The 25,229-nt window shown below is 42.7% G+C and overlaps 1 protein-coding gene across 21 annotated transcripts in view; it reads right to left on the bottom strand.

Annotated features, from left to right (window-relative positions):
* Positions 1 to 25,229, bottom strand: part of LOC137428872 (CLIP-associating protein 1-A) — a 266,499-nt gene that overhangs the window by 91,808 nt on the left and 149,462 nt on the right. For 10 of the 21 annotated variants that reach the window (XM_078780738.1, XM_078780737.1, XM_078780720.1 and 7 more), the window contains 9 exons: positions 23,815 to 23,950; positions 23,424 to 23,494; positions 23,160 to 23,219; positions 22,751 to 22,828; positions 21,590 to 21,757; positions 18,892 to 18,950; positions 11,923 to 12,099; positions 9,209 to 9,235; positions 8,818 to 8,838 (listed from right to left, as the gene is read on the bottom strand). In XM_078780738.1, coding sequence (XP_078636864.1) covers positions 8,818 to 8,838; positions 9,209 to 9,235; positions 11,923 to 12,099; positions 18,892 to 18,950; positions 21,590 to 21,757; positions 22,751 to 22,828; positions 23,160 to 23,219; positions 23,424 to 23,494; positions 23,815 to 23,950 — 797 coding nt within the window. The remainder of the gene's footprint in view (positions 1 to 8,817; positions 8,839 to 9,208; positions 9,236 to 11,922; positions 12,100 to 18,891; positions 18,951 to 21,589; positions 21,758 to 22,750; positions 22,829 to 23,159; positions 23,220 to 23,423; positions 23,495 to 23,814; positions 23,951 to 25,229) is intronic. The other 11 variants (XM_078780726.1, XM_078780729.1, XM_078780740.1 and 8 more) reach the window with 5 other exon arrangements.

Raw genomic sequence — 25,229 nt, 5'->3', positions numbered from 1 at the left:
ACTTGCAAATCTTCCATCTATTCCATTCAGTCCAGGTGAAAGTAGACATGTCTGAAAGTGGTTGCCAGGACAGATGATGTCACTGGATGCCGGTGGGTGGCACTTCAAGCCCCAGTCATGGGAAATGTTTTTGGAGTTTCGATTTGTTCCATTCATCACAGGAATATTGTTGTTATATAACCCTCCCATCCTACAAAATCTCATACCATCCCTTCACCTGTCATTGAGGGGGATACCGGATAACAAGGAGAAGAACAAGAAGAGCTTGACGTGCCACTTTATAACTGCGGGCAGTTTCAATTTTTTCAATGAAGCAGTTTCTGAAAAAAAGAGTTCCAAAGTTTTTCTTTTTTGCCAACATGCCTGCCACACCACGTTACATATGACATCATAATAATTTTTTTAAATCTAGTATCCGGATCCGGATCCGCATCCGGATCTTCACCAAAATCAAATCAATTCATCCTTGCCAAACACCCAACCTGTCCAAGTTTTGTCCGAATCCGTCCATCACCTTTTGAGTTATCGTGCTCACAGACAAAGACAGACAGACAGACAGGGGTGAAAACATAACCTCCGCCTACCTTCGGTGTCGGAGGTAATAATAGTAGTATCAAGAGCGAGAATTGCTTTTCCAAAATAAAATACTTGTTCTGTAACTTATCATAATAAAGCCATGTACCAAGTTTCAGTTGAATATGTTGAAGGGTATGGGAAAAAAAGACTGAATAACCACAGGTGGGACAGATGGAGAGCAAATCTATAGTCTGCTCCAGTGAAACCGGTCGGGGACTAATAATAGCTAAAAGTGAGCGTATGACACAGAAGCAGGTTTAGACGGGATCCAGGCTGTCACCTGGATCCAGGCTGCGACAGGAACAGTCACGTTATAATCTTATTTGGGGTATATAGATTACAGTAGATCTAGGCTAATCCGTTGGAATGTGGTGGACGTGATAAGCATATAATGCCTCAAGGACATTGGGATTCCTCCAGATTTCCTTCAGTTTTGTGATAAATAGCAGTAGCGTCTGTTTAAAAAGGTAATGACATGTGTTTGTGATTTATATATTTTTTATATATTTATTTTTAAAAAAGGGTTGGCGGCAGAAAGGGCATCCGGCCGTAAAACATTGCTTCAAAAAGGGGACCAAAAAAAACAAAAAAACAACAACAACCACGGTCGCCGAAAAAGGCCAACCCCCGCTTGCGGGGAAAAATGGCCTCTTAAGGTGGTTTTTTACCTCTGGTAGGGGCCGGCGCTCCCATGAAACGCCATGATAAGCTATTTATACACGTTAACACGGCATTTGTCCAAGGAGGAAACACTCCTTTGAGAGACATGATATTATGAGCATTAATATAATTTTGTAATAACATGATTATTATGCTATCATCGTAAGTGTTGTTATTACTTTTGTGATTAAAAGCAGTCTTGGAAAAAGGCCACGATTAGCCATCTTAAAGGGGACACAATCATTAACTTTTTGAAGAGATATGGAAAAGAGAATGATATCCCTGACCCATTCACACAAAAATGGATATATTTTTGGGAGAATAATAAACCGGATAATCATGTTTTAAAATCGGACCAATTTCACTTCCGTGATGGAAATGAACTACTTCCGTAAATTTGCTTGACATCATAGGTGCACTACTCATTGGCAGACGAGTAAATCTACAATTCATCACAAGTTATTCCTGAGTTCCAGATGCCGATGTGCCAAGCTTTTAACTGTTGGAATTGTCGAGGAATTTGCCCACAGAACTCAGAAATCGTTTTATACATCCCTGACCCACGGAATGATCGTCAACGATCGTGCTTTGTGGTTGTAAAACCAGGGAAAACCAAATTCAACATCAAAACGTATGTTCATTCAAAACATCGTATTGTTTGCAAAGACCACATCGAGCCATCAGCGTTCGTATTTGATCAACAGGCTCACGACCTGGGAAACAATCCTCGAAAACTGCTGAAACACGATGCCATACAGACACTTGCCGAGTGAGAGTTCAGTGTTGATTTAAAGTCACACCCATGTGATCCACGTTCAGAGCTAGTTCTCAAGTAGTTATCTATATTACCAGTAGACTAGCAGAGCCTACCTGTCGCTTCGCTGTAAAAAAAAGTGTGTGGCAAATTGGAACAAATACGAAAGTCGAGATATTTAAAAGTAAAAGTTTCATGAAGGTAATCGGATTGTAAACAAGCGTTACACCAAGGTCCCCCGTCGGTGAAGTGATGCGAGTTGACAAAGTGGAAGACACAAGGCGGCCATCTTGGATTTTGACGTGGCGACCCAATTTTCAATAGCGTTCTTCCTTTTGCCTAGATGCACCCACACACCAGATTAGAAGTTGGTACTTCGCTTATTTTTCAAGATATTCTGCTCACAAGGTTCAGACATACATGGCGGCGGCCATCTTGGATTTTGACGTGGCGAACCCATTTTCAATAGGGCTCTTCCTTATGCCTAGATACACCCACACACAAGATTAGAAGTTGGTACTTCGCTTATTTTTCAAGATATTTCGCTCACAAGGTTCAAACATATATATGGTGGCAAGGTTCACAAGGTTCACAAGGTTCACAAGATATCTCACAATTTATTTTTTTTGTATACAAGATCGAGGCTCGTGAAAGAGCTAACATTAATCACACAAAACGTCAAACCGACACGCAAAACACAAAAAACAAGCGTTACGCCTAGGTCCCCCGTCGGGGAAGTGATGTGAGTTGACAAAGTGGAACACACAGAAAACATGCTATGATATGATATTTCGCTCACAAGGGTCAGACAAACATGAAGGTGGCCATCTTGGATTTTGACGTGGCCACCCAATTTTCAATAGCGTTCTTCCTTATGCCTAAATACACCCACACACCAGAAGGTACTTCGCTTATTTTTCAAGATATTTCGCTCACAAGGTTCAGACATATATATATATGGTGGCGGCCGTCCTGGATTTTGACATGGTGACCCACTTTACAATAGCGGTCTTCCTTATGCCGAGATACACCCACACACGAAATTAGAAGTTGGTACTTCGCTTATCTTTCAAGATATTCTTCTCACAAGATTCAGACATACATTGCGGCGGCCATCTTGGATTTTGACGTGGCGACCCAATTTTAAACAGTGTTCTTCCGTGTGCCTAGATACACCCACACACCAGATTAGAAGTTGGTACTTCGCTTATTTTTCGAGATATTTCGCTCACAAGGTTCAGACATATATATGGTGGCGGCCATCTTGGATTTTGACGTGACAACCCAATTTTCAATAGCGTTCTTCCTTAAGGCGAGATACACCCACACACCAAATTAGAAATTGGTACTTCGCTTATTTTTCAAGATATTCATCTCACAAGGTTCGGACATACATGGCGGCGGCCATCTTGGATTTTGACATGGCGACCCAATTTTCAATAGCGTTCTTCCTTATGCCTAGATACACCCACACACCAGATTAGAAGTTGGTACTTCGCTTATTTTTCAAGATATGCAGGTTACAAGGTTCAGACATACATGGCATCAGACATACATGGCGGCGGCCATCTTGGATTTTGACGTGGCGACCCAATTTTAAACAGCGTTCTTGCTTGTGCCTAGATACACCCACACACCAGATTAGAAGTTGGTGCTTCGCTTATTTTTCAAGATATTTCGCTCACAAGGGTCAGACATATATATGGTGGTGGCCATCTTGGATTTTGACGTGGCGACCCAATTTTCAACAACCTTCTTCCTTAGGGCGAGATACACCCACACACCAAATTGGAAGTTGGTACTTCGCTCATTTTTCAAGATATTCATCTCACAATTGTCGGACATACATCGTGGCGGCCATCTTTGATTTTGACGTGGCGACCCAATTTTCAATAGCGTTCGTCCTTATGCCGAGATACACCCAAACACCAGATTAGAAGTTGGTACTTCGCTTATTTTTCAAGATATTCATCTCACAAGGTTGGTTCAGACATACATGGCGGTGGCCATCTTGGATTTTGACGTGGCGACCCAATTTTCAATAGCGTTCCTCCTTCTTTTTTTTTTTTTTTTCTTTTTTTTTTTCTTTTTTTTTTTCTTTTTTTGTATACAAGATCGAGGCTCGTGAAAGAGCGAACATTAATCACACAGAAAGACAAACCGACACATAAAACATTTAACATCGGAAGCGGTAGGACAAGATGGGGAGAGAGGGGGAAGGACACAAACACAACATTTGAGAGCAGGGACCGAGAGACATGGAGACATCGAGAGATCTGAGAGAGGGCGAGGGCTTCGGGGGGGGGGGGGGCATGGCAAGGGGGGTGGGGTGGGAGAGGTATAAAACATATGGACACTGCCAGGACTTCCAGGAAAGAAGTTGGAATTTCAAACAAGGTGGATCTGGGGTGAATTAGTGGGGGTAGAAAAGATCAAGGTTTTGGATGGGGGAAGATAAGAGATGGTGGTGAACAGCTGTTTTAAAGACCTGGAGGGAGGAGTGGGATTGAAGGGAGTGAGGGAGTTTGTTCCAGAGGCGGGAGAAAAGAGGAATGAAGGAGTGAAGGTGAGCAGAGCGCCGAGATTTCGGCAGTTTAAACATCAGAGGGTTGCTGGCAGATCTTGTGCGACCTGTAGGAATATTTGGGGGACAGAGCATAGAGAGAGCTGGGGGAGCAAGGCCGGAGAGGAGTCGGTAGAAGACAGAAAGACCACCTACCTGCCTGCGGTGAGTGAGTGAAAGGCCCTCAGAGATAGCTTCATCGCGGGAGATTCCAATAATTCTGAAAGCTTTGGTTTCAACAGCGTGAAGCCGAGCTAGGTGTGAGGCAGGAGCACCGGCCCATAGGGGAGAACAGTATTCCATTGAGCTGCGGATGAAAGCCTTGTATGTGGTGAGGAGCTCAGGTGTGCCGAGGAAGGACTTCGCACGACGGAGGATGCCCAGTCGGCGACTGGCTTTGGAGGCCAGCTTGGAAATGTGGTTTTCCCAAGAAAGATCATGGCAGATAGTGAGACCCAAAAGCTTGAGCGACAGAACTTCTTGGAGAGGATTGTTGAGAAAGTAGATGGGAGGGTTGTCCAGTCGATCTTTTCGGAGAGACATAGACATCGACTTCCGCTTCTGGTCCGGTCTGGAGAGGACGCTGGCGTTACTTGTTCGCCGCTTCTCCGACTGGGCCATTATGCCTAGATACACCCACACACCAGATTAGAAGTTGGTACTTCGCTTATTTTTCAAGATATGCAGGTTACAAGGTTCAGACATACATGGCATCAGACATACATGGCGGCGGCCATCTTGGATTTTGACGTGGCGACACAATTTTAAACAGCGTTCTTGCTTGTGCCTCGATACACCAACACACCAAATTAGAAGTTGGTACTTTTCTTATTTTTCAAGATATCCATCTCACAAGTTTCAGACATGCATGGCGGCGGCCATCTTGGCTTTTGACGTGGCGACCAGATTTTAAACAGCGTTCTTCCATGTGCCCAGATACACCCACACACCAGATTAGAAGTTGGTACTTCGCTTATTTTTCGAGATATTTCGCTCACAAGTTTCAGACATATATATGGTGGCGGCCATCTTGGATTTTGACGTGGCGACCCAATTTTCAATAGCTTTCGTCCTTATGCCGAGATACACCCACACACCAAATTAGAAGTTCGTACTTCGCTTATTTTTCAAGATATTCATCTCACAAGGTTCAGACATACATGGCGGCGGCCATCTTGGATTTTGACGTGGCACCCCAATTTTAAATAGCGTTCTTCCTTATGCCCAGATACACCCAAATACCAGATTAGAAGTTGGTACTTCGCTTATTTTTCAAGATATGCAGGTTACAAGGTTCAGACATACATGGCATCAGACATACATGGCGGCGGCCATCTTGGATTTTGACGTGGGTTGCACCCACACACCAAATTCGAATGCGGTGCTTCGCTAACGCACGCACGCCACACGCACGCACACCCACACACCCACACACGCACGCACGCAGCACGCACGCACACCCGCACACCCACACATGCCGAGATACACCCACACACCAGATTAGAAGTTGGTACTTCGCTTATTTTTCAAGATATTTCGCTCACAAGGTTCAGACATATATATGGTGGCGGCCATCTTGGATTTTGACGTGGCGAACCAATTTTCAATAGCGTTCTTCCTTGTGCCTAGATACACCCACACACCAAATTAAAAGTTGGTACTTCGCTTATTTTTCAAGATATTCATCTCACAAGTTTTTTTTTTTTGTATACAAGATCGAGGCTCGTGAAAGAGCTAACATTAATCACGCAAAACGTCAAACCGACACACAAAACACAAAAAATAAGGGGAGCGGCAGACAAGATGGGGAGAGAGGGAGAGAGGAGAGGGGGAAGGACACAAACACAACATTTGAGAGCAGGGACAACGGGAGAAATGTGGGAGGGGGAGGGCTTTGGGGGAGGTGGGAGAGGTATAAAACATATGAACACTGCAAGGACTTCCAGGAAAGAAGTTGGAATTAAAGAGAAAAAAAAAGTGTATCTGGGGTGAATTAGCTGGGGTAGAAAAGATCAAGGTTTTGGATGGGGGAAGATAAGAGATGGTGGTGAACAGCTGTTTTAAAGACCTGGAGAGAGGAGTGGGATTGAATGGAGTGGGGGAGTTTGTTCCAGAAGCGGGAGAAAAGGGGAATGAAAGAGTGAAGGTGAGCAGAGAGCCTAGATTTTGGCAGTTTAACCATAAGAGGGTTGCAGGCAGATCTTGTGCGACCTGAAGGAATATTGGGAGGACAGAGCACAGAGAGAGCTGGGGGTTCAGGTTCAGACAAATATGGCGGCGGCCATTTTGGATTTTGACGTGGCGACAATTTTCAATAGCGTTCTTCCTTGTGCCTAGATACACCCACACACCAGATTAGAAGTTGGTACTTCGCTTATTTTTCAAGATATTCAGCTCACAAGGTTCAGACATACATGGCATCAGACAAACATGGCGGCAGCCATCTTGGATTTTGACGTTGGTTGCACCCACACACCAAATTCGAATGCAGTCCTTCGCTTACGCACGCACGCACGCCCGCACGGACGGATGGACGGACACACGGACGGAGGGGAAAACCATAGTCCCCCTTTCCCTCCGCGGTACGATGGGGGACAATAAAGGTTCATCTGTTCACACTGCATGGTCATGAAGGTAATCTGGTCAGTTTACATGGTCATGAAGGTAATCTGGTCACACAGCATGGCCATGAAGGTAATCTGATAACACTATGTGGTCCTGAAGGTAATCTGGTAGCACTACATGGTCCTGAAGGTAATCTGGCAGCACTACATGGTCATGAAGGTAATCTGGTCGCACTACATGGTTATGCTGCTGCTCGTCACACAAACATGTAAATGCAATTACGTAATAATTTACTTTCTCAATTCTTCTACATTTCTCAGATTACAGAAAATAAAATTGGGCTTCTTTAAATCCTGCGTTTCTAAAACTTTCATTCTTTCGTTTGTACTAGTCATACGGACATTTGATCAATGCATAGGCCGTACTCCGCCTGCATTCATTCTGTAAATTACAAGCATAAGGATGCTACTGGGTGTTGATTTGTGCAATTTTAATGTTGCAGCACAAAGATGCAAAATAAGATGGAAAACCCACCACTTCCTGCATTATCTTGGATTACTTGCAGGTACCTTCAGGTATCTGATGTGAACAGAAAGTTCAGCTCTTCGTTTCATACAAAGTCGATTACTTAATATGCACTGCTCATTGCAAAATGAAAACCTTTCTGCAATCATGACAGAAACCGTAAACTCAAAACCCATAGTGATACCACCCACGCACCACCACCACCAAGCCAACAGGATATTACGTCATTTAATTATAAAGTGGGTGAAGCAGGAGTGTGACTGTTACCCATTCGTTACAATGGCAATATCGATGCCATGAATGCATCCCTTTCGGAATTAAAGGAAACAATAGACCGTACACATGAAGAGTTTTCAAGAGTCAGCCAGTGGCAGAAGCACCAATGAGAACCCTCCAGAAGCCCAAAAGCAAAGCCGGGACCACATTGTTCCCACAAAGCATGCTGGGTAGGTTTGCTGCAACTTTGGCACTCGTACCTCGTTCGCACCGCCATTAGAACCGTGCTCGCTGACCACCTTTGTGAAGCAGCGCCTCATTTCCCCAAAAAGATACCTTCAAAGTGGATGAAGAGAGGTGCTCGATCCGAACGATGAACCAATAAAAACGAGTGTCCACCCTTACTTGATAGCACTGCACGTCATCCCTTTCTCAGCTATGTCAGCTGACCTCGAGACGTTATTTATACTCGCCCACTGACATGGCACGGCATTGTGGTGCGAACGAGGTATTAGAGGCGGATCACCAAAGGTGATCACCCAGCACTTGGCCTGACTCGGCTGGGTAGGCTGTGAAGAAACAATGGCTCAACATCGGTAGCGGTTGACAGATTGTGTTTGACATTGGAGTTGGAATTGGACGTCGATTTATGCAGTAATCGATTGACCGTCCATAGAAGAGAGGGACCGACTGAAAATTAACCTGTTGGAAAGATTTGTAATGGCGATTACATCATCTGCACGTGCTCATCCTTTTCTCCAAGGGCAGAGTTCTATGGTGATTGGGAACCAGAAAGAAAGAAAAATAAATTTCCCAACAGGCAATTCGAGGAATTTTCAGTGGAAAGTGCAAATTGAATTGAAAAAGGAAAATTGAACTGCCCGAGTGCAGCAACTGCACAACGAGCGCCACCTGGTTGCCGATGTTGAGCCACCCTGGAGGCAAAGCTTCCCCTTACCGTTTTGTCGAGCTTCAACACCTGGAGACCAGAGAGGGAAAAACAAAATCAGGTGGGATGTCACTCGCTGGTGGGACAAGGACTTGGCTGGCTGTACCTACTTATTACATCCTTATACTTGACTTGGATGATTTGATGAGGACAGGGCTATGGATGCTCCTCATACCATACAAACATTGAAAAATGGCTTCCTCGCAATCATATCCCTCCCCTTCCCTACACCAGAAAAAGCAAAAACACAAAGTAATGTGCCCAAGGATTGGAGCATTAGGCAAGGAAACAGTGGGTAGCTGATGTAAAGCAGGCCAGGAAAGCAACACTGGGAAGCAGCGAGCAGTCCGCTACGCCATGACGAGGATAAAAATGGGAAGCAAATGGGAACTCGGCTTACCGGCAGATCTCTCCACTAGGCCATCCACTAGAGCCAAGCAAACGGGGAGAGATTTGGGAAGGAGTGTAGTATCCTTTTCAGATATTTGGGAAAATACTGTTCACGGTGACGAGGCGACACCAAAAACGACTTACTACACGTTTGGAAGGTAAAACAGCCTCCGGATTAACCATCAAAACCATTAATTCACTTCAATTTACATCCATCATAAAGATATTAAAGCTTAACGAGACAGTCAACACATGCAAGACTAAACGAATAAAATGTGCAAGTCTTGTAGAACATCAATGGAAAGAGATTGCAAAGTGAAATGAAGATCAAATCACAAAATTAATTAATTAATTATTGATTGGCTGGATGGAAATAAAAAAATGGCTCCATTAGTTTTTGTGCATTTACATGAATCATCATGTTGAGTTGAGCCGCTTCGGAGAAGTAGGGTAAAAAAAAAAAGCGCAAAATGTAAGCGGATCCACAGATTGATGGAAGGACATCGTAATGGCTCAAAGAGCTCATCTTGACTCCATCATGGACAAGCTAAAAATGGAAAAACTAGAGAAAAGCATCTCCGAGGTACTTGTATTGCCCATACGATATCGAAAGAAACAAATAAATGGGTTAGACAAAATACAGTATACCACCGTTTAGAGGCCATTTTTCCCCGCAAAGCGGGGGTTGGCCTTTTCGGGGACCGTGGTTGTTGTTGTTTTTTGGTCCCCTTTTTGAAGCAATGTTTTACGGCCGGATGCCCTTCCTGACGCCAACCCTTTTTGTCGCCTTTTTACGACAAGCAGGGAAGACAAAATACAGTATGTTGTTCTTAAAAAGAGTTGTTGCTTTTTTAAAACTTAATCTTTCTTATTGGTGGTCTGCCCGAAGGCAAGTTCGGTGCTGCCAAAGTATCCCCACAGCAAGGATTGCACTGGGTAGTTTGCCTTTGCCTCGCCTTGCTTTCTGCAACTAAATAGCACATTGGATGACACACTTAACCCCGAATTAACATCAGCATTTATTTATACAACACATCAAAATGAGAACGACACTCAGAAGACCGCATACCTCTGTCAGGCTGAGCAGTTTATGTTTTGTTTCCCACTGATAGGCCGGATCTGGATTCGGACCAGAACCAAAATCTAATCGGCTTGTTCTTGTCACCTTACCAACTCGGCCACCAAGTTTAGTTATGACTCGTCCACAACTTATTAAAATATCATGTTATATATCGCTTTTAGCCCTATCTGTCAATGGTGAAGAATCACTTACAAATTAAATAACTCTCGCATCCCAATCCTTATTCAGATATTCACCAAAATCGAATCGATTCGTCCTTGTCAGACACCCAATGTGTCCACAAAGGATCCTCCAAATCAATCCATAACTTTTTGAGATATCCAACGTGTCCACCAAGTTTCGTCATAACTGATCCATAACTTTTTGAGATATCCTGCTATATGTCGGTTTTAGCCCCATCACTCAATGGTGAAGAATCACGTAAAAATTAAATAATTCTCGTATCGGAATCCATATTCAGATCTTCACCAAAATTGAATCGATTCGTCCTTGTCAGACACCCAACCTATCCACCAAGTTTCGTCCAAATCCGTCCACAACTGTTTGAGATATCCTGCGATGTATCGTTTTTTTGGGCCCATCTGCCAATGGTGAAGAATCACTTAAAAAATTATACTAGCCCGATCCGGAACCGGATCTTCACCAAAATCGAATCATTTCGTCCTTGCCATATACACTACATCTATGCCTAATTTCGTCTGAATCCGTCCACAACGTTTTGAGATATCTTGTTCACAGACAGACAAACAAACAAATGAAAAATCGGTCAGAGACCGAGAACTTGCCGGAATGTACTTTTTATCGGCCATTTTGGACAAATATGGTGGATGAACCACGTTACCGATGACGTCATCATTATTTGTTTTGCTAAACCAATTTATTCCTTGATGATGCTCAAGAAATTTCATCTTGATCGGATGAAGTTTTGTACTTGTCGAAATATGACGTCATAATGGAGGCACCTATGACCATCATAAACATATTTTATTCCCCATGGAGAGTTCTTTACAATGAGCCATGTCTCAATTTTTTCTATTCAGCATTTTCGGAGATATGGAGGTGCAAAGTTTTTCGGTTTTTCCAAGATGGCGGCCGAACCACGTGACCGATGACGTCATCATTATTTATTTTTTTCTCCACCAGTTTATGCCGTCATGGCGCTCAAGAAACTGCATCTTGATTGGATGAAGTTTTGTACTTGTCGAATTATCAAATTATGACGTCATAAACGGAGGTCTTGGGCCGAGAGAGTTAAAAATTGGACACAGTCTATTCCAGGGCAAGACAAATATGTGTGTAAAGTTTGGCGATTCTATGTGCAACGGTGTAGACGTAGTGCTGCGCACAGACAGACAGACAGACAGACAGACAGACAAACCAACCGATCAACATACTTGCCGGAATCTTTTCCGGCAAGTAACAAACAGACAAGGGTGAAAATATAACCTCCGTCTACATTTGGTGACGGAGGTAATTACGACACAATCAAATTGACGGACACAAAATACAGGACCTTGAAAAAAAAAATCATAATAATTAAAACCTCAATGAACCAAGCTGTGAGATAAAATGTCATTTTGAAACCTCCCAATGTCGACCAGGCTGCAACAATCAAAGTCAGAAAGAAACGGAGCCCGGCATACCGAGGGAGGCGTAGGACCCAGGAGGTAAGGCAGCGGAGGCGAGGCGGCCTGCACCCGGCACACTGCCGTGACGGGACTTGGCGACGGCCGCGGCGTTTATATCGATGTCACTGCGAGACCGCTGCAAAGAACTGCTGGTCGGTGTACTCACAGTCGATTTTGAGTTTCCAGTCGTGACTGGGAAAGGGAATTGCAGAAGGTGAGGGATGTTGGGGGCAAGTGGGAACATCAGTGAATCGAGAGTTTTTGAAAAGCAACGTTCAATAAAAGCAACGGTGAAACAATGTATAAAGAGGATTAACTTTGATCATTACGACGAGGTTCCATAATGATGTCTCAACGATAAAGACACCACACATGACATTCCAAGTGAAAACTACAACAAACTGAAAAGGACATCACAAATAAAACTGTAGTTGTACATTATATCGTAACGCAAAAGAGTACATTTATACCTGCTTCCTCAACACCGAATCAATAACCAACTGGAATTGGGAACAAGGCCAAAGGCTGAGGAGCAGCATATCAAAAACATCATTTAACTTTTAGCAACATCTCCAGGCCATCGTGACTCGTTACCTCCACCACCGGATGTGGATGGAGGTTATGTTTTCACCCCTGTCTGGTTGTCTGTGTCTGTCTGTCTGTGAACAGGATATCTCAAAAAGTTGTGGACAGATTCGGACGAAACTTGGTGGACAGGTTGGGTTTGTGACAAGGCCAAAGAGATTCGATTTTGGTGTAGATCTGAATATGGATTCGGATACGAGAATTATTTAATTTGTTAAAGTGATTCTTCACCATTAGGAGGTATGGCTAAAACGACATATAGCATATCGTAGGATAGCAGGAAATTGCAGGATATAAGCAGGTTGACACCGACATATAGCATATATACATATAGCACGACATATAGCAGGATATCTCAAAAGGTTATGGACGGATTTGGATGAAACTTGGTGGACAGGTTGGGTGTGTGACAACACCGAATCGATTCGATTTTGGTGAAGATCTGAATATGGATCCAGATACGAGAGGTTTAATTTTTGGGTTTTTTTAAAAAGCGATTCTTCTTCATGTGATAGGGACAAAAACTATATGCAGTGCCTTCAGAAAATAGTCATACCCCTTGACTATTTCACATTTTATTGTGTTACAACCTGAATTTAAAAATGCATTAAAACGAGATTTTTGGCACTGGTCTATACACAACGCTACATAATGTCAAAGTGGAATTGTTTTTTTTTTAATTGTTTTTACAAAATAATTAAAAATTATAAGCTGAAATGTCTCGAGTCAACACAATGGTAAACTTACAAAAGTGCAACAAAATTGTGTTTAGGTAAATTTAAACATCCCTTAAGTGAATTAACTCATCACGAAAAAAAAAACCAGGCTTATCCTTGGTCAGCCTGATCTTCTTCACAGGGGTCTTAAGTCACCATTTGTTTCGGTCTGCTCAAAAATGCCTTGCCTTGGACCCACGATGGCCTCTCACAGACGAATTAAAGTATATAATCAAAATCTGTCTTCGGATTGAAGGATTGGAGCATGTGAATCTGGAGAAGAAATTTTAAAAAATAATAATAATAATTAATGATTCTTACAACTCAGTGCACATTTATTTTAAGCAAGCAAGGCTGTGATCCTTCCCCCACATTTACAAATTTCCAATGCATTAAACATAACTTTTTCTCCTGTTCGGATAATTATATTGAGTGAAGAAAAGATGAAGGAATGTGCCGAAAGTGGAACTTCATTGAATGCAACGAAAAAGAGAACAGCACTCGGTAGAGCGCATACATCCACCAGGCTGAGTAGTTTATGTTTTGTATCCCAATGATAGGCAGGATCTGGATTCGGACCTGAACCAAAAGCTAATCAGCTTGTTCATGCCACTCACCCAACTCATCCACCAAGTTTTGTCATAATTTGTCCACAACTTTTTGTGATATCATGCTACATATCGTTTTTGGTGCTATCACTCAATTTGGCGTCAGGAAGGGCATCCGGCCATAAAAACATTGCCTCAAACAGGGAACCATGATTGTCATGGGGCCCGCAAGGCCAACCCCCACTCTAGCGGGGAAAATGGCCTTACAACGATCATTCATTCATATTCATATTCACTCAATGGTGAAGAATCACTTTTAAAATATAAAAAAATATCTGAGCCGGATCCGGATTCGAATCTTCACCAAAACCGAATCAGTTCTTCCTGTCACATATCCAACCTGTCCACCGAGTTTATCCGAATCCGTCCACAACCTTTTGAGATATCCTGTTCACAGACAAACAGACAGGGGTGAAAACATAACCTCCATCCACATCCGGTGGTGGAGGTAACCATTAACCAGCGTTATAGCCATGAAGGTTACCGCGGCTGTATTCTCCATGGGCAAATCTCTGGGGTTAAGAAGACAAAATAAAAGGCTCTGGGGTTACGATTAAAGATCAAATTATCAAATTGAAATAACGACGAACACAATGGGAGGATTGGAATGAGTAAAGAAATGGTACAAGTGAACTACGAGTTAAAGTGGGAATTGGAAATTATTGTAATCATATTTTAATTAATTTACTCTTTGAAAAATGAACAACCAATTTTTGAGGTGTTGCTCCACCAACCCACACCCTTCCTTGTTATACCCCTCTTACTCTCACTCCTACTCCCCTTTACAGACCACTCCCTCCTGGAATGTATAGCCACGTGTGGCGAGGCGTCACGCTCCCCCCATTTCTCGCTACCCCTCCAAACTTCCCCATGCCTCCTCTCCCTCCCCATCCCCCCTCCAATCCTCGCTCTCTCCCCAATCCACCTCTCGCCCCATTTCCTCCTGCCCTCTTTTCTCCCCCCCCCCCCCCCCCCACACTGCCACACACATCAGTATTCCCACCAGGAAAGCGATTTGCTCATATCATATAAATTAACCCCCCCCCTCCCTCCTCCATCTATTGCACAAGTCCAACCCCCTTACCCATAACTTTCACTCCTCCATAACCGAGGTTATAGTAATTGGATTAAACATGTCCAATGATTATATCTAATCGAGAAGATGCAAAATGATAGTGACCATTAATGCACCAAAAATACCGAAACGTGTTTGTATGAGTGAGTATATTATAGTACATGTCTCATATATTCAGAGTTGTGTTACTTGTTCGGTCGTACAGTACTTGTTTGGGAGTTAAGTACTTGTTCTGTCTCAACTGTTCTTTCCCTCTCACATCGCTGAAACTTACTTCTACATCTTGCCCATCTCCTCCCCACTTTTATCAGCTCCCACAACGCCCACCCTCATTAAATGAAAGAATATAAAAAACATTCGGAATTGGCGATGGAATTTCGAATCGGTACTCATAAACAGCTGCTTTGCCTTTGTATATGTAGAGCATGGGAAGAAGCATACGGTCGTGGCCAAAAATATTGGCACCCTTGCACTTTTTTCAAATAATGAACTATTTCTTCCAGAAAATTATTGAAATAAAAAAAATATTTTGGTATCCACATATGAATTTCTTTGGTTTGCAGTGGAACAAAACAAAAAAGCTGAAAAAATGACGAAATCTTACCTTATTCTCCACAGAAATCCTAAAATGGCCTGGACAATATTATTGGCACCTTTTAAAAGTTGTTAGAAATGATTCGATTTCAAGCAGGTGATTCTCCTTTGCTTTGGAATTGAACTCACCTATGGTGAGTTGCAGGTGCCTGCAATATAAAAATCACTCATTCAACCAGTTTGAATAGAGAAACAGAGTCATTCTGCTGTTTTGTGTCACTGTGTGTACCGCAATGAGCATGGAGAAAAGAAAAAGAAAACCAGAGAATTGTCTGAGGAGGTCAGACACAAGATTGTAGCCAAGTGTGGACAATCTCAAGGCTGCAAGTCCATCTCCAGAGACCTTGATGTTCCTGCGTCCACCATACGCAATGTTATCAGGAAGTTTAAGGTCCATGGCACTGTAGCCAACCTCCCTGGACATGGCCGCAAGAGAAAACTTGATCGAAGATTGCAGTGAAGGATTGTTTGAATGGTGGAGAAAGCACCTCAATCAACTGCCAAAAAGATTCAAGCTGATCTTCAGACACAAGGTACGACAATTTCAACTAGCACATCCGTCGCCAACTCAATGAAACGGGGTTCAATGGTAGGAAACCCATGAGGACCCCACTGCTGAGAGAGGCATAAGAAAGCCCGACTGGAGTTTTCCAAAACACACTTGAACACACCAAAATCCTTCTGGGAGAATGTCATGTGGACAGATGAGACCAAATTAGAGCTTTTTGTTAAAGAACATCATCTCTATCTTTACAGAAAACAAAATGAAGTCTTCAAAGAAAAGACCACCTTCCCCACAGTCAAACATGGAGCAGGTTCAGTGATGTTTTGGGGCTGCTGTGCTGCCTCTGGCACTGGGTGTCTTCAATGTGTGCATGGCATCATGAAATCAGGAGATTACCAAGCCATTTTGGAGGGCAATGTTCAACCCGGTGTCAGAAAGCTCTGTCTCTGTCGAAGGTCATGGGTCTTGCAGCAGGACAATGACCCCAAACACACTTCAAAAAGCACCCAGGAATGGTTCAAGACAAAACGCTGGACTGTTCTGAAGTGGCCAGCAATTAGTCCAGATCTAAATCCCATTGAACACCAGTGGGGAGATCTAAAAACAGCAGTTGGGATAAGGCACTCTTCAAATCTGGGAGAACTGGAGCAGTTTGCACAAGAAGAGTGGCCCAAACTGCCAGTAGAGAGGTGGAGGAAGCTCATTCATGGCTATAGGAAGCGCTTGGCTGCAGTTATTTTGCCCAAAGGCCGTGACACCAAATATTAAGTCTAGGATGTCAATATTTTTTCAATGCCATCTCTTTTTATTTTCTGATTTAATAGGATATACTAAGTTCTGAATCAAACAAAAGGTTCTGAAATATTAATAGTGAAATAAAGAATTGTGGAGACCAAATACCTTTGTCAATTTCAACTAATTTTGCCAATAGTTTTGGCCACAACTGTACATACTGAAGTCTGCCAAGATAAACGACTCAGACCAATAATGTTCTTCGTCTACAAAGTATGTTTGAATGAAGAAGAGGTGAATGGAATATTTTGCCCATGGAGTGTCAGGCCCTCTGTGTTGATAAGAGGCAAGCCTCAGGGTCTGCTCATCACTCACCCCACTGGCATGTTGGTGGCCCTACAGCCTTTTATGGACCTCTTCTGGTCTCGCTTCTCACACATTTCAACTCTCCATCCAACACTTGCTCCCTCCATGTCACACAATTTCTATTAGAACCCCTTACATCTAAGATGAATACCCACACCTCCATTCCTTCCTCCCCTCATCTTATACGTGTAACAACCTTCCTGAGAATGTTTTGTGCTCTTCGCTGCAGGTCTTCAAGTCTGCTGCCACCACCTTATGGTCTCTTCCATTTCTATATCTGAGCTTTTCAACACCAATTAGAACCCTTTCTCACTTTTAGTTCTCGTGCTGTGGTGCATCCATGTATTCTTTCCATAAAATGGGGCAAGACTTTAGAAAAGTTAAATATGAGAATTGACATTTAATTGTTATGTATTAAAACGCTACAAAGATATGGGGAAAAGGTGCAGATATACTGAAAATAAAATGTTAATGTGTATGTGCAAACTGCAAATTAAATCTTAGTGGCTGATAGGCAAGGAAATGACAAATGAAAGTTAATCAAGGAAAACCGATTTGTAAATACTGTAATCTCCAAACAGAATGTGAACAAGCAGGTGCAACGAAAATAAATCAGAAAAATGGAGAATACACTTAATGTTTTTGTTGTCGTGAACGGTTTCACAATATATTCATGGCGTCGTTCCAATGAAATGACAATGTGAATGAAAATTTCAACTGATGAATACCGAGCATGTTAAAATCATCGAATCACTGCCAACATCACATGGATACCAGTAAAGCACTGTGGCGGGCTGTCTGTGTGTGTGTGTCTGTGTGTGTGTGTCTGTGTCTGTGTGTGTGTGTGTGTGTGTGTGTGTGTCTGTGTGTGTCTCTGTGTGTGTCTCTCTGTGTGTGTCTGTGTGTGTGTGTCTCTGTGTGTGTCTCTGTGTGTGTGTGTGTGTGTGTGTGTGTGTGTCTGTGTGTGTCTATGTGTGTGTGTGTGTGTGTGTGTCTGTGTGTGTGTATGTGTGTGTGTGTCTGTGTGTGTGTCTGTGTGTGTGTGTCTGTGTGTGTCTGTCTGTCTGTCTGTCTGTCTGTGCATGTGTGTGTGTGTGTGTGTGTGTGTGTGCATGTGTGGGTGTGTGGGTGTCTGTGTGCATGTCTGTGTGTGTGTCTGTGTGCGTGTCTGTGTGCATGTCTGTGTGTGTGTGTCTATGTGTGTCTGTGTGTGTCTGTCTGTGTGTGTGCGTGTGTGTCTGTGTGTGTGAATCTGCATGCATGTGTGGGTGTGTGGGTGTGTGGGTGTCTGCGAGTGTGTCTGCGAGTGTGTCTGCCAGTGTGTCTGCCAGTGTGTCTGCCAGTGTGTCTGCCAGTGTGTCTGCCAGTGTGTCTGCCAGTGTCTCTTCAGATGCAAATGCTCATGGAAAAGCTAAACAACCAGAGGTGATTGGTTCGACTGACTGACAACAACCAGATGGCACACTCCCCTCTGAACAAGACACGCTCTTCCTGGCAGAGAGAAACAAATGGACAACAAACAGAAGCATGAGAGTTTGTGAAGAGGAGTAGTTCGAGAGGGAAGAATGGTAAAAAGGGTCTGCAAGATTTAAAAAGCTCAGGAATAAGAAAGAGACACCATAAGGTCATAATGTGCAGCAGTCTTGAAGGAGTGGATGGAAGAACATGAAAAAACAGACAAAAGGAATCAGGTGCACAGACAAGTGAAAGGTGACATTTGCACAGACATGATCCACAACATGACAAGCAAACTTAAAAAGCAACAATCTGACCTCACAGCGAGCATTATGCCGACTACTGTACCTTGGCAGCTTTTTGCCATCGGTGTGTTCGTCACTGGACGCTTGGTAGCAGCAATCCTACTACAGCGACAGAACAGAGGTGATATATTGAGCAAATAAACATGATGAAAGCCTGAAATACAAGTTCGCCTGTGCCAATAACAATTTTATTCAAATAAATATAAGAATCATCACAAAATCCATGGAGTGAAAAATAAAGAATATTTCATATCACAACAAAGTTAAAACTTTCTTTTAAAAACAACAAAAGAAAACCTAGATTCATTTAAAGTACACCACCCCCGGCCAAATAAACAAATAACATATCCTCTAGCGCGCGCCCGGTGATGCTGCCGTGCAGCACATAGAGACGGTATCGGGAAGGAGAGGTGTACAATTAATTGACTGAATGATTGTATAATTACAATAAATAAATAATAATCGCGAAATAATTAATTTCTTAATCAATTGGCTAATAGCATACCTAAATCACCAGTGTTTCTTCAGAATCTGTAACCTTTTCAAAATTAATAAAAAAATTATTTAAGCAAAAAAACAAAGAAAATTTGTCTATTATTTAATTAATCATTAAAAAATTATAATCAATTAATTGATTAAATAATAAATCAAAAATACTGTCTGTACCTCTTGACCTGGGATCAGCGATTAAGATCACCGGTGACGGATTGTTGAAACAGTTTTTTTTTACTCCCAAAGGCAGCCGAAAATGGCAGTTATGAGCGCGCGTGATGGAAAGCTGCGAGACGTTTAGCCGAATGGAACCACACGGGTTTAATCCGAAGCCACAAAGCATGCAAACAAAACCAATAAAATGCAACAATAATGAATTTCGTGAAAATAAGCATGGAATGAAAAATAATGCAAAGAAATACTGAGGTAAAATTCTACGGTGAGGTACCTCCAGTCGGACACAAAGATGTACACAGGAACGAATGAATGAATGAACGTACACAGGGAAAGGTAGGAAAATTTAAAAAAATCCCCTTTCAGCACTTCACTGGTCCCAATGGGTCCTTTTTGGAGCTTGAGGGCTGTTGAAGCTCAATTTAGCCACTTGCGCGGGAAGCGCTCCAAAATGGCGAAGTCGAAAGCTTTCTCCACACACTGTTTGTCCTTGGAATGGACAGCGCAACCTTCAGCTCCCTGGCAGAGCACCACCGTCAAAACCTCCTCAAAATGCCCACACAATTGTCCCGACCCAGATGAAAAATATGGCGCAGCCTCCTTGTCGAAACCAAGAGAGCGAGACATGCTCTTCCTCTTCACTCCTGACGTCACCCCGACCAATGGCGAAGCTCCCTCAAACATCCTCTGGGCTAATCATGTCCTTCAGTCGTGTGGCCTTTTTCCGTAAGTGTTCACAAGGCATGATTAGCTTGGCGCTGAATGTTCATCGGACCGGCACTGGTTGTAATTTAAGGATCGGCAGATGCTACAAAATGTTAGGAATTGATCACAGGAGGAATCACACACTGGGGAAAACTAACCTTAATCCCTACACTAATTAGCACGTCTTCACCCCCCCCCCCCTCCCCCCCATGTGAAGAGCACATAAACAAGCTGAAGCTACAGTTTCCCGACTTAAGTACATCGAGATTTCTCCTACGCGTCACGTGGTCCAAACTATTAATTATACAGTGCTACCTTTACGATGGTATCCTTTTACCTACACGCCACAAACGTAACAATACTTTTATAGCCAAATCACTTGATCACTGTCGTGTCCAAATATCAGCTTCCTAGCTCAAAAGGTATAACCTGGTGTTGGCTTAGCGGCTAGGGTGCCAGCTTAGGATCCTAGGATCCTGGGTTCGAATCCTGGTCAATCGCTGAATTAACGCCAGGGGGGTTGACTCAGCCTGTCATCCTTCCGAGGTCGGCTAATTGAGTAGCAGTTCACTGGTAATTCCCTGCTTGTCGTAAAAGGCGACAAAACAGGGTTGGCGGCAGGAAGGGCATCCGGCCATAAAACATTGCTTCAAAAAGGGGACCAACAAAAACAACAACCACGGTGCCCGAAAAAGGCCAACCCCTGCTTTGCGGGGTAAAATGGCCTCTAAAGGTGTTTTTTGGGGGGGGGGGGGGGGGGCTCAAAAGGTGCCTGAGATATTGCCCAGATGAGAAAAAAAAAAAAAAAAAAGATCAATAATTAAAATAAATAAATAATAATTAATTTCTCAATCAATTGGCTAATAGCATACCGAAACCATCATTGCTTCAACCCAATCTGTAAATTTTTGAAAATCAAAATTTTAATCAATCAATTAATCAATAAATCAACAAATCAAAAATACCCTTTACAGTCAAATCAATGGGTCACTGTCATGTCTGAATAGTGAATATCAGCTTCTTAGCTCAAAAGATGCCCGAGATATTGCCCAGATGACAAAGAAAAGAAATAAGTACTTAACAAATCGATAACAATTAAATAATTACCAGTAATCAATTAATTGATTGATCAAAAAATATTTTTAAATTACCGTTTTTGCCAAAAGCACATGCTCAGTATTGTGCACACATTTTCGCCCGGACAAACAAACAAGAAAACAAACGGAGTGAAAACTGAGTACTCCCTCTCAGCGCGTGTCATGCAGCGCCTGGAGATGGAATAGGAAAAGAGCGGTGTACAATAAACAAACTCGAAGTTAGAGCTAAAAAGTGTTCCTTAAAGCTTCAAGGGCCACGTTCACCGGACTCACTTGAGACTCTCTTGTGAAGAAGACGTAGACTGATCCGAACGAGGGAGTGAGCCGACGCTAGCCGAACTACGTAGCTGACTCTGCAGGGCTTTCTGGTAGGAGGGTTCCAATGATGCATAAATGGCCTCGGCTTCAGATGGGAAATGTCCATGTAAGCCCCAGTAACACCTGCCATCAATGAAGCGTGCAAGCAAATAAACACCAATCACATTGTAATGGACTTGAGATGCAAATAAAAATAAATAAATATCGATGACAAATTTGCAATATCTCCCGACAGAGAATTACGTTTAGTACATGCCCATCCTTTCTTCTGCACACTCACCTCTGAACTGTCTAACCTGGATTTAAACCTCAGCCCAGCTGTAAACTGTCAGTCTGGTGTTTCATAGACAGGTTGATTCTTCAATGTGTGTTCCTTGGATAGTCGTTAAAGCGAACATCTTGTCTGCCAGCATTAGTGGGTGAACGTGAACAATCCAAAGGTGTCCTTCACGAAGAGAAGACGAGCCATCGCTGGCACCCTGAACAAATTACAAATCCCTGCCGTGACTTCCAGTGTCGGAGTGGCGACCCATCCAGGATTGTAAACCTAGCCAATAAACTACATGAACAGAATTGACGCTCTGTATAGAGAGAGCATGGTTCACGGTCTGATCTTTCCTCTGCAGTTATTGAAAGGCTTGGGCATTGTTCATTAGCTCCACCACCAATGGTGGACGGAGGTTATGTTTTCACCCCTGTTTGTGAGTCTGTGAGCAGGATAGCTCAAAATGTTATGGGCATATTTTGACGAAAATTGGTGGACAGGTTGGGCGTGTAACAAGGACAAATTGATTTGATTTTGGCGAAAATCTGGATTCGGATCCAGGAACTTTTTTTAGTTCCTAAAGTGATTCTTCATAATTGAGAGATCGGATCAAAAACGATACATCTACAGCATTATATTTCAAAAAGTTGCCGATTATTTATGACAGAACTTGGTGGATGAGTTGGGTAAATGAGAAGAACAAGCTGATTAGAATTTTGTTAAGGCCGGATACAGATACAAAACGTAAACCGTTACTGGTGAAATGACAAACATTTTGGCATTCTTCCTTCATCTTTCTCGTGGTTATTATGACCAGAGACAAAATATATATGTGAGGATTCCAAACTCACTTCCTGGCTTCAGTCCGGGCCTCCGAGTCCGCGTCGTGAATCCCCTTCTTGATGGTCTCAACAAGGAGCCCGACATGCCTGAAACAGACAATATCCCAAGAATCACCTGGAGGATAATCTGCACACTGGGTAGCACAGTCAAAACGACGCAAGTCCGGCAAACACAAACCTTCAAAACCTCCCGAATTGAGATTTCTTTCGCAAGCAAGCAAAGAGGACTTGAAACATGTTAACTTCCTCATAATACACTGCAGTTCTTATCGACATCAATTAGTGAAAAAAGAGCAATACACAACTCATCTTAGACACATTGATGCTGTCGACAATCTTCAATTTTAACAAGAGCAAAATGTCATGCATTTGAATTCACATTCATAAAATGAATGTCCAGATTGAGGAACTTCCTTACTTTTCCAATGTGTGTACTTGCCATTCCCGGAGAAGGAGATCGACAAACTCAAAACATCGTCTGCAAAACAGGACAGAAGGAAGTGTGTAAAGAGGCAAAAAAAGAAAAAGAGGCAAAATATGGCGAAGAATCAAAGATCTGATAACAACATAAATAGTTAATAAATAAATGGGAAAACTTCGTTTCACGACCCATAATTCAGTGGTGTGAGGATGATCATTGTAACGGAAGAACAGTGCGTTGTTTTGAAGAGAAATTGCTCACCTGCGCACAGACACAGACTTGGACGTGCAGTTGTTGGTCAGGATAGGGATGAGGCGAGGACCGTGTGTGTGCTGCGCACGGCGGTGAAAAGACGTACGGTCGTAATCAGCGATCGTGCACACAGCAATGTCTCAAATGTACCACAACCATGATCACCTTCCATTTTTAAAACAAAATAAGACCCCACAAGAGAGAATGCATCGAGGTCAAAACAAATCACAGATGGGCTTTGGCGAGAACACTGTTGTATTATAGAGAATGAATATGGTCTTTCAGCTGTCTGATTTCAAGAAGAGACACGTGGTCAGAACAGAAAAGCCATAAGAGTGGTAACATATTATGATATCGCATCCATCCGTTGCTCCAATGCCCGAAAGTCCCCTCGACTTACTCGCACGATGATACGTATGGTTGCCACGCCAGAGGTGGACATGATCTTCACACTGTTGGGAACCAGGTTGAACAACGTCGGGACGATGGCCTCCGCACCATGGTCAAATCGACTACCCAGCACAATCGACAAGTGCCTGTGTCAAATTGCAGCACCGAGGTGATATATGTTATAAAAGCACGGCGCAATGGAAGCAAAGCAAAATATATAATCACAAGTTTTTTCACAAGTCTACTTCCACAAGTTTTTTCATCTTACTTTACAGTTGTCCATGATATCCACTCTCATTTCACTCGATCACAACAGAACTTATTCCTACCTTTTATTTGTACATCTTACTCCATCAAAACTTTCCGTTATTTTGGGCCACGTCTTTGGAATAGTATTGATGGAGCCAGTGAGGGCACAGTCGTCTACGAGTCAGTTCAAGTCTTCCTATAAACAAAATTTGATCTCGTATTATTGTTTGTTTCCTTTCTACACGTTGATTTCTTATTCACTTTTGCCAGTCTTGCCTTATTGTTATTTCATTCCTTTTTATTTGTTTAGTCTTGTTATTGTTATTCATTATATTTTTGACTATTTTTCCTTCATTTTTTTTTACCATTCGGTATCTTAATCTAATTTATCGTTTGTCATTTATATTGTTCGTGCATATATTCCAGCAGATATGTGAAATGTATGAAGGTATTGTGCACTTGACGATAAAAGCATGAAATTTGGCAGGTGACTAGGGCATGTCCAGAGTAAGAAAACTGGCTATAGGGGCATTGCAAATTTTCTCCATGACAGCTGTGACAACCACTTTTCCAAACAGGTGGGAACATGCCTTATGGAGTACTTCCAGGTGTCATGATAATGTAATAAAATGAGTATAATCATGGTATTATGTGTTGTTTTCCCGTATGTATGTATGTATGTATGTATGTATGGCCTGGAATGATGCTTATTTACATGCTGTTTATTCTGCTTGCAGGTGCTGACCCGAACTCATTTTCTACATCAATCTACTCCACATTGTGAACTCTGCTGTTGGTCCAACATTTAATTAGTGTTTGGTGGTGGTCAAACTAAATATCCTGGCTAATGGTGAAGGTATGGGAAGCCCGGCCAGCAGCGGATCAGATGACGTCACCAGAGTGGGCGTGACCCCGGATGCGCAGGCACCTTCACTTTTTGAAGTGAAGTCACTTTTTGCGCAGGCACCTTCACGCTTCACTTTTTGTGAAGTAAATGTTAGCTCTTTCACGAGCCTCGATTCAGTATACAAAAAAAAAAAAAAAAAGGTACACAAGATCATGGATCCTCAGCAGCCTGCAGGGACATCCAGTAGAGCATGTCCAATGGACTGAAACACATGTTTTGTGTGTCAGGAAGAAACTTTCGAGTCACTGATCTACCCAGCTAATTCAAGT

The sequence above is a fragment of the Myxine glutinosa genome, chromosome 6, assembly GCF_964187855.1.
Source record: "Myxine glutinosa chromosome 6, kmMyxGlut1.1, whole genome shotgun sequence".
Lineage (NCBI taxonomy): Eukaryota > Metazoa > Chordata > Myxini > Myxiniformes > Myxinidae > Myxine > Myxine glutinosa.
This window is presented reverse-complemented; position numbering and strand designations above follow the sequence as displayed.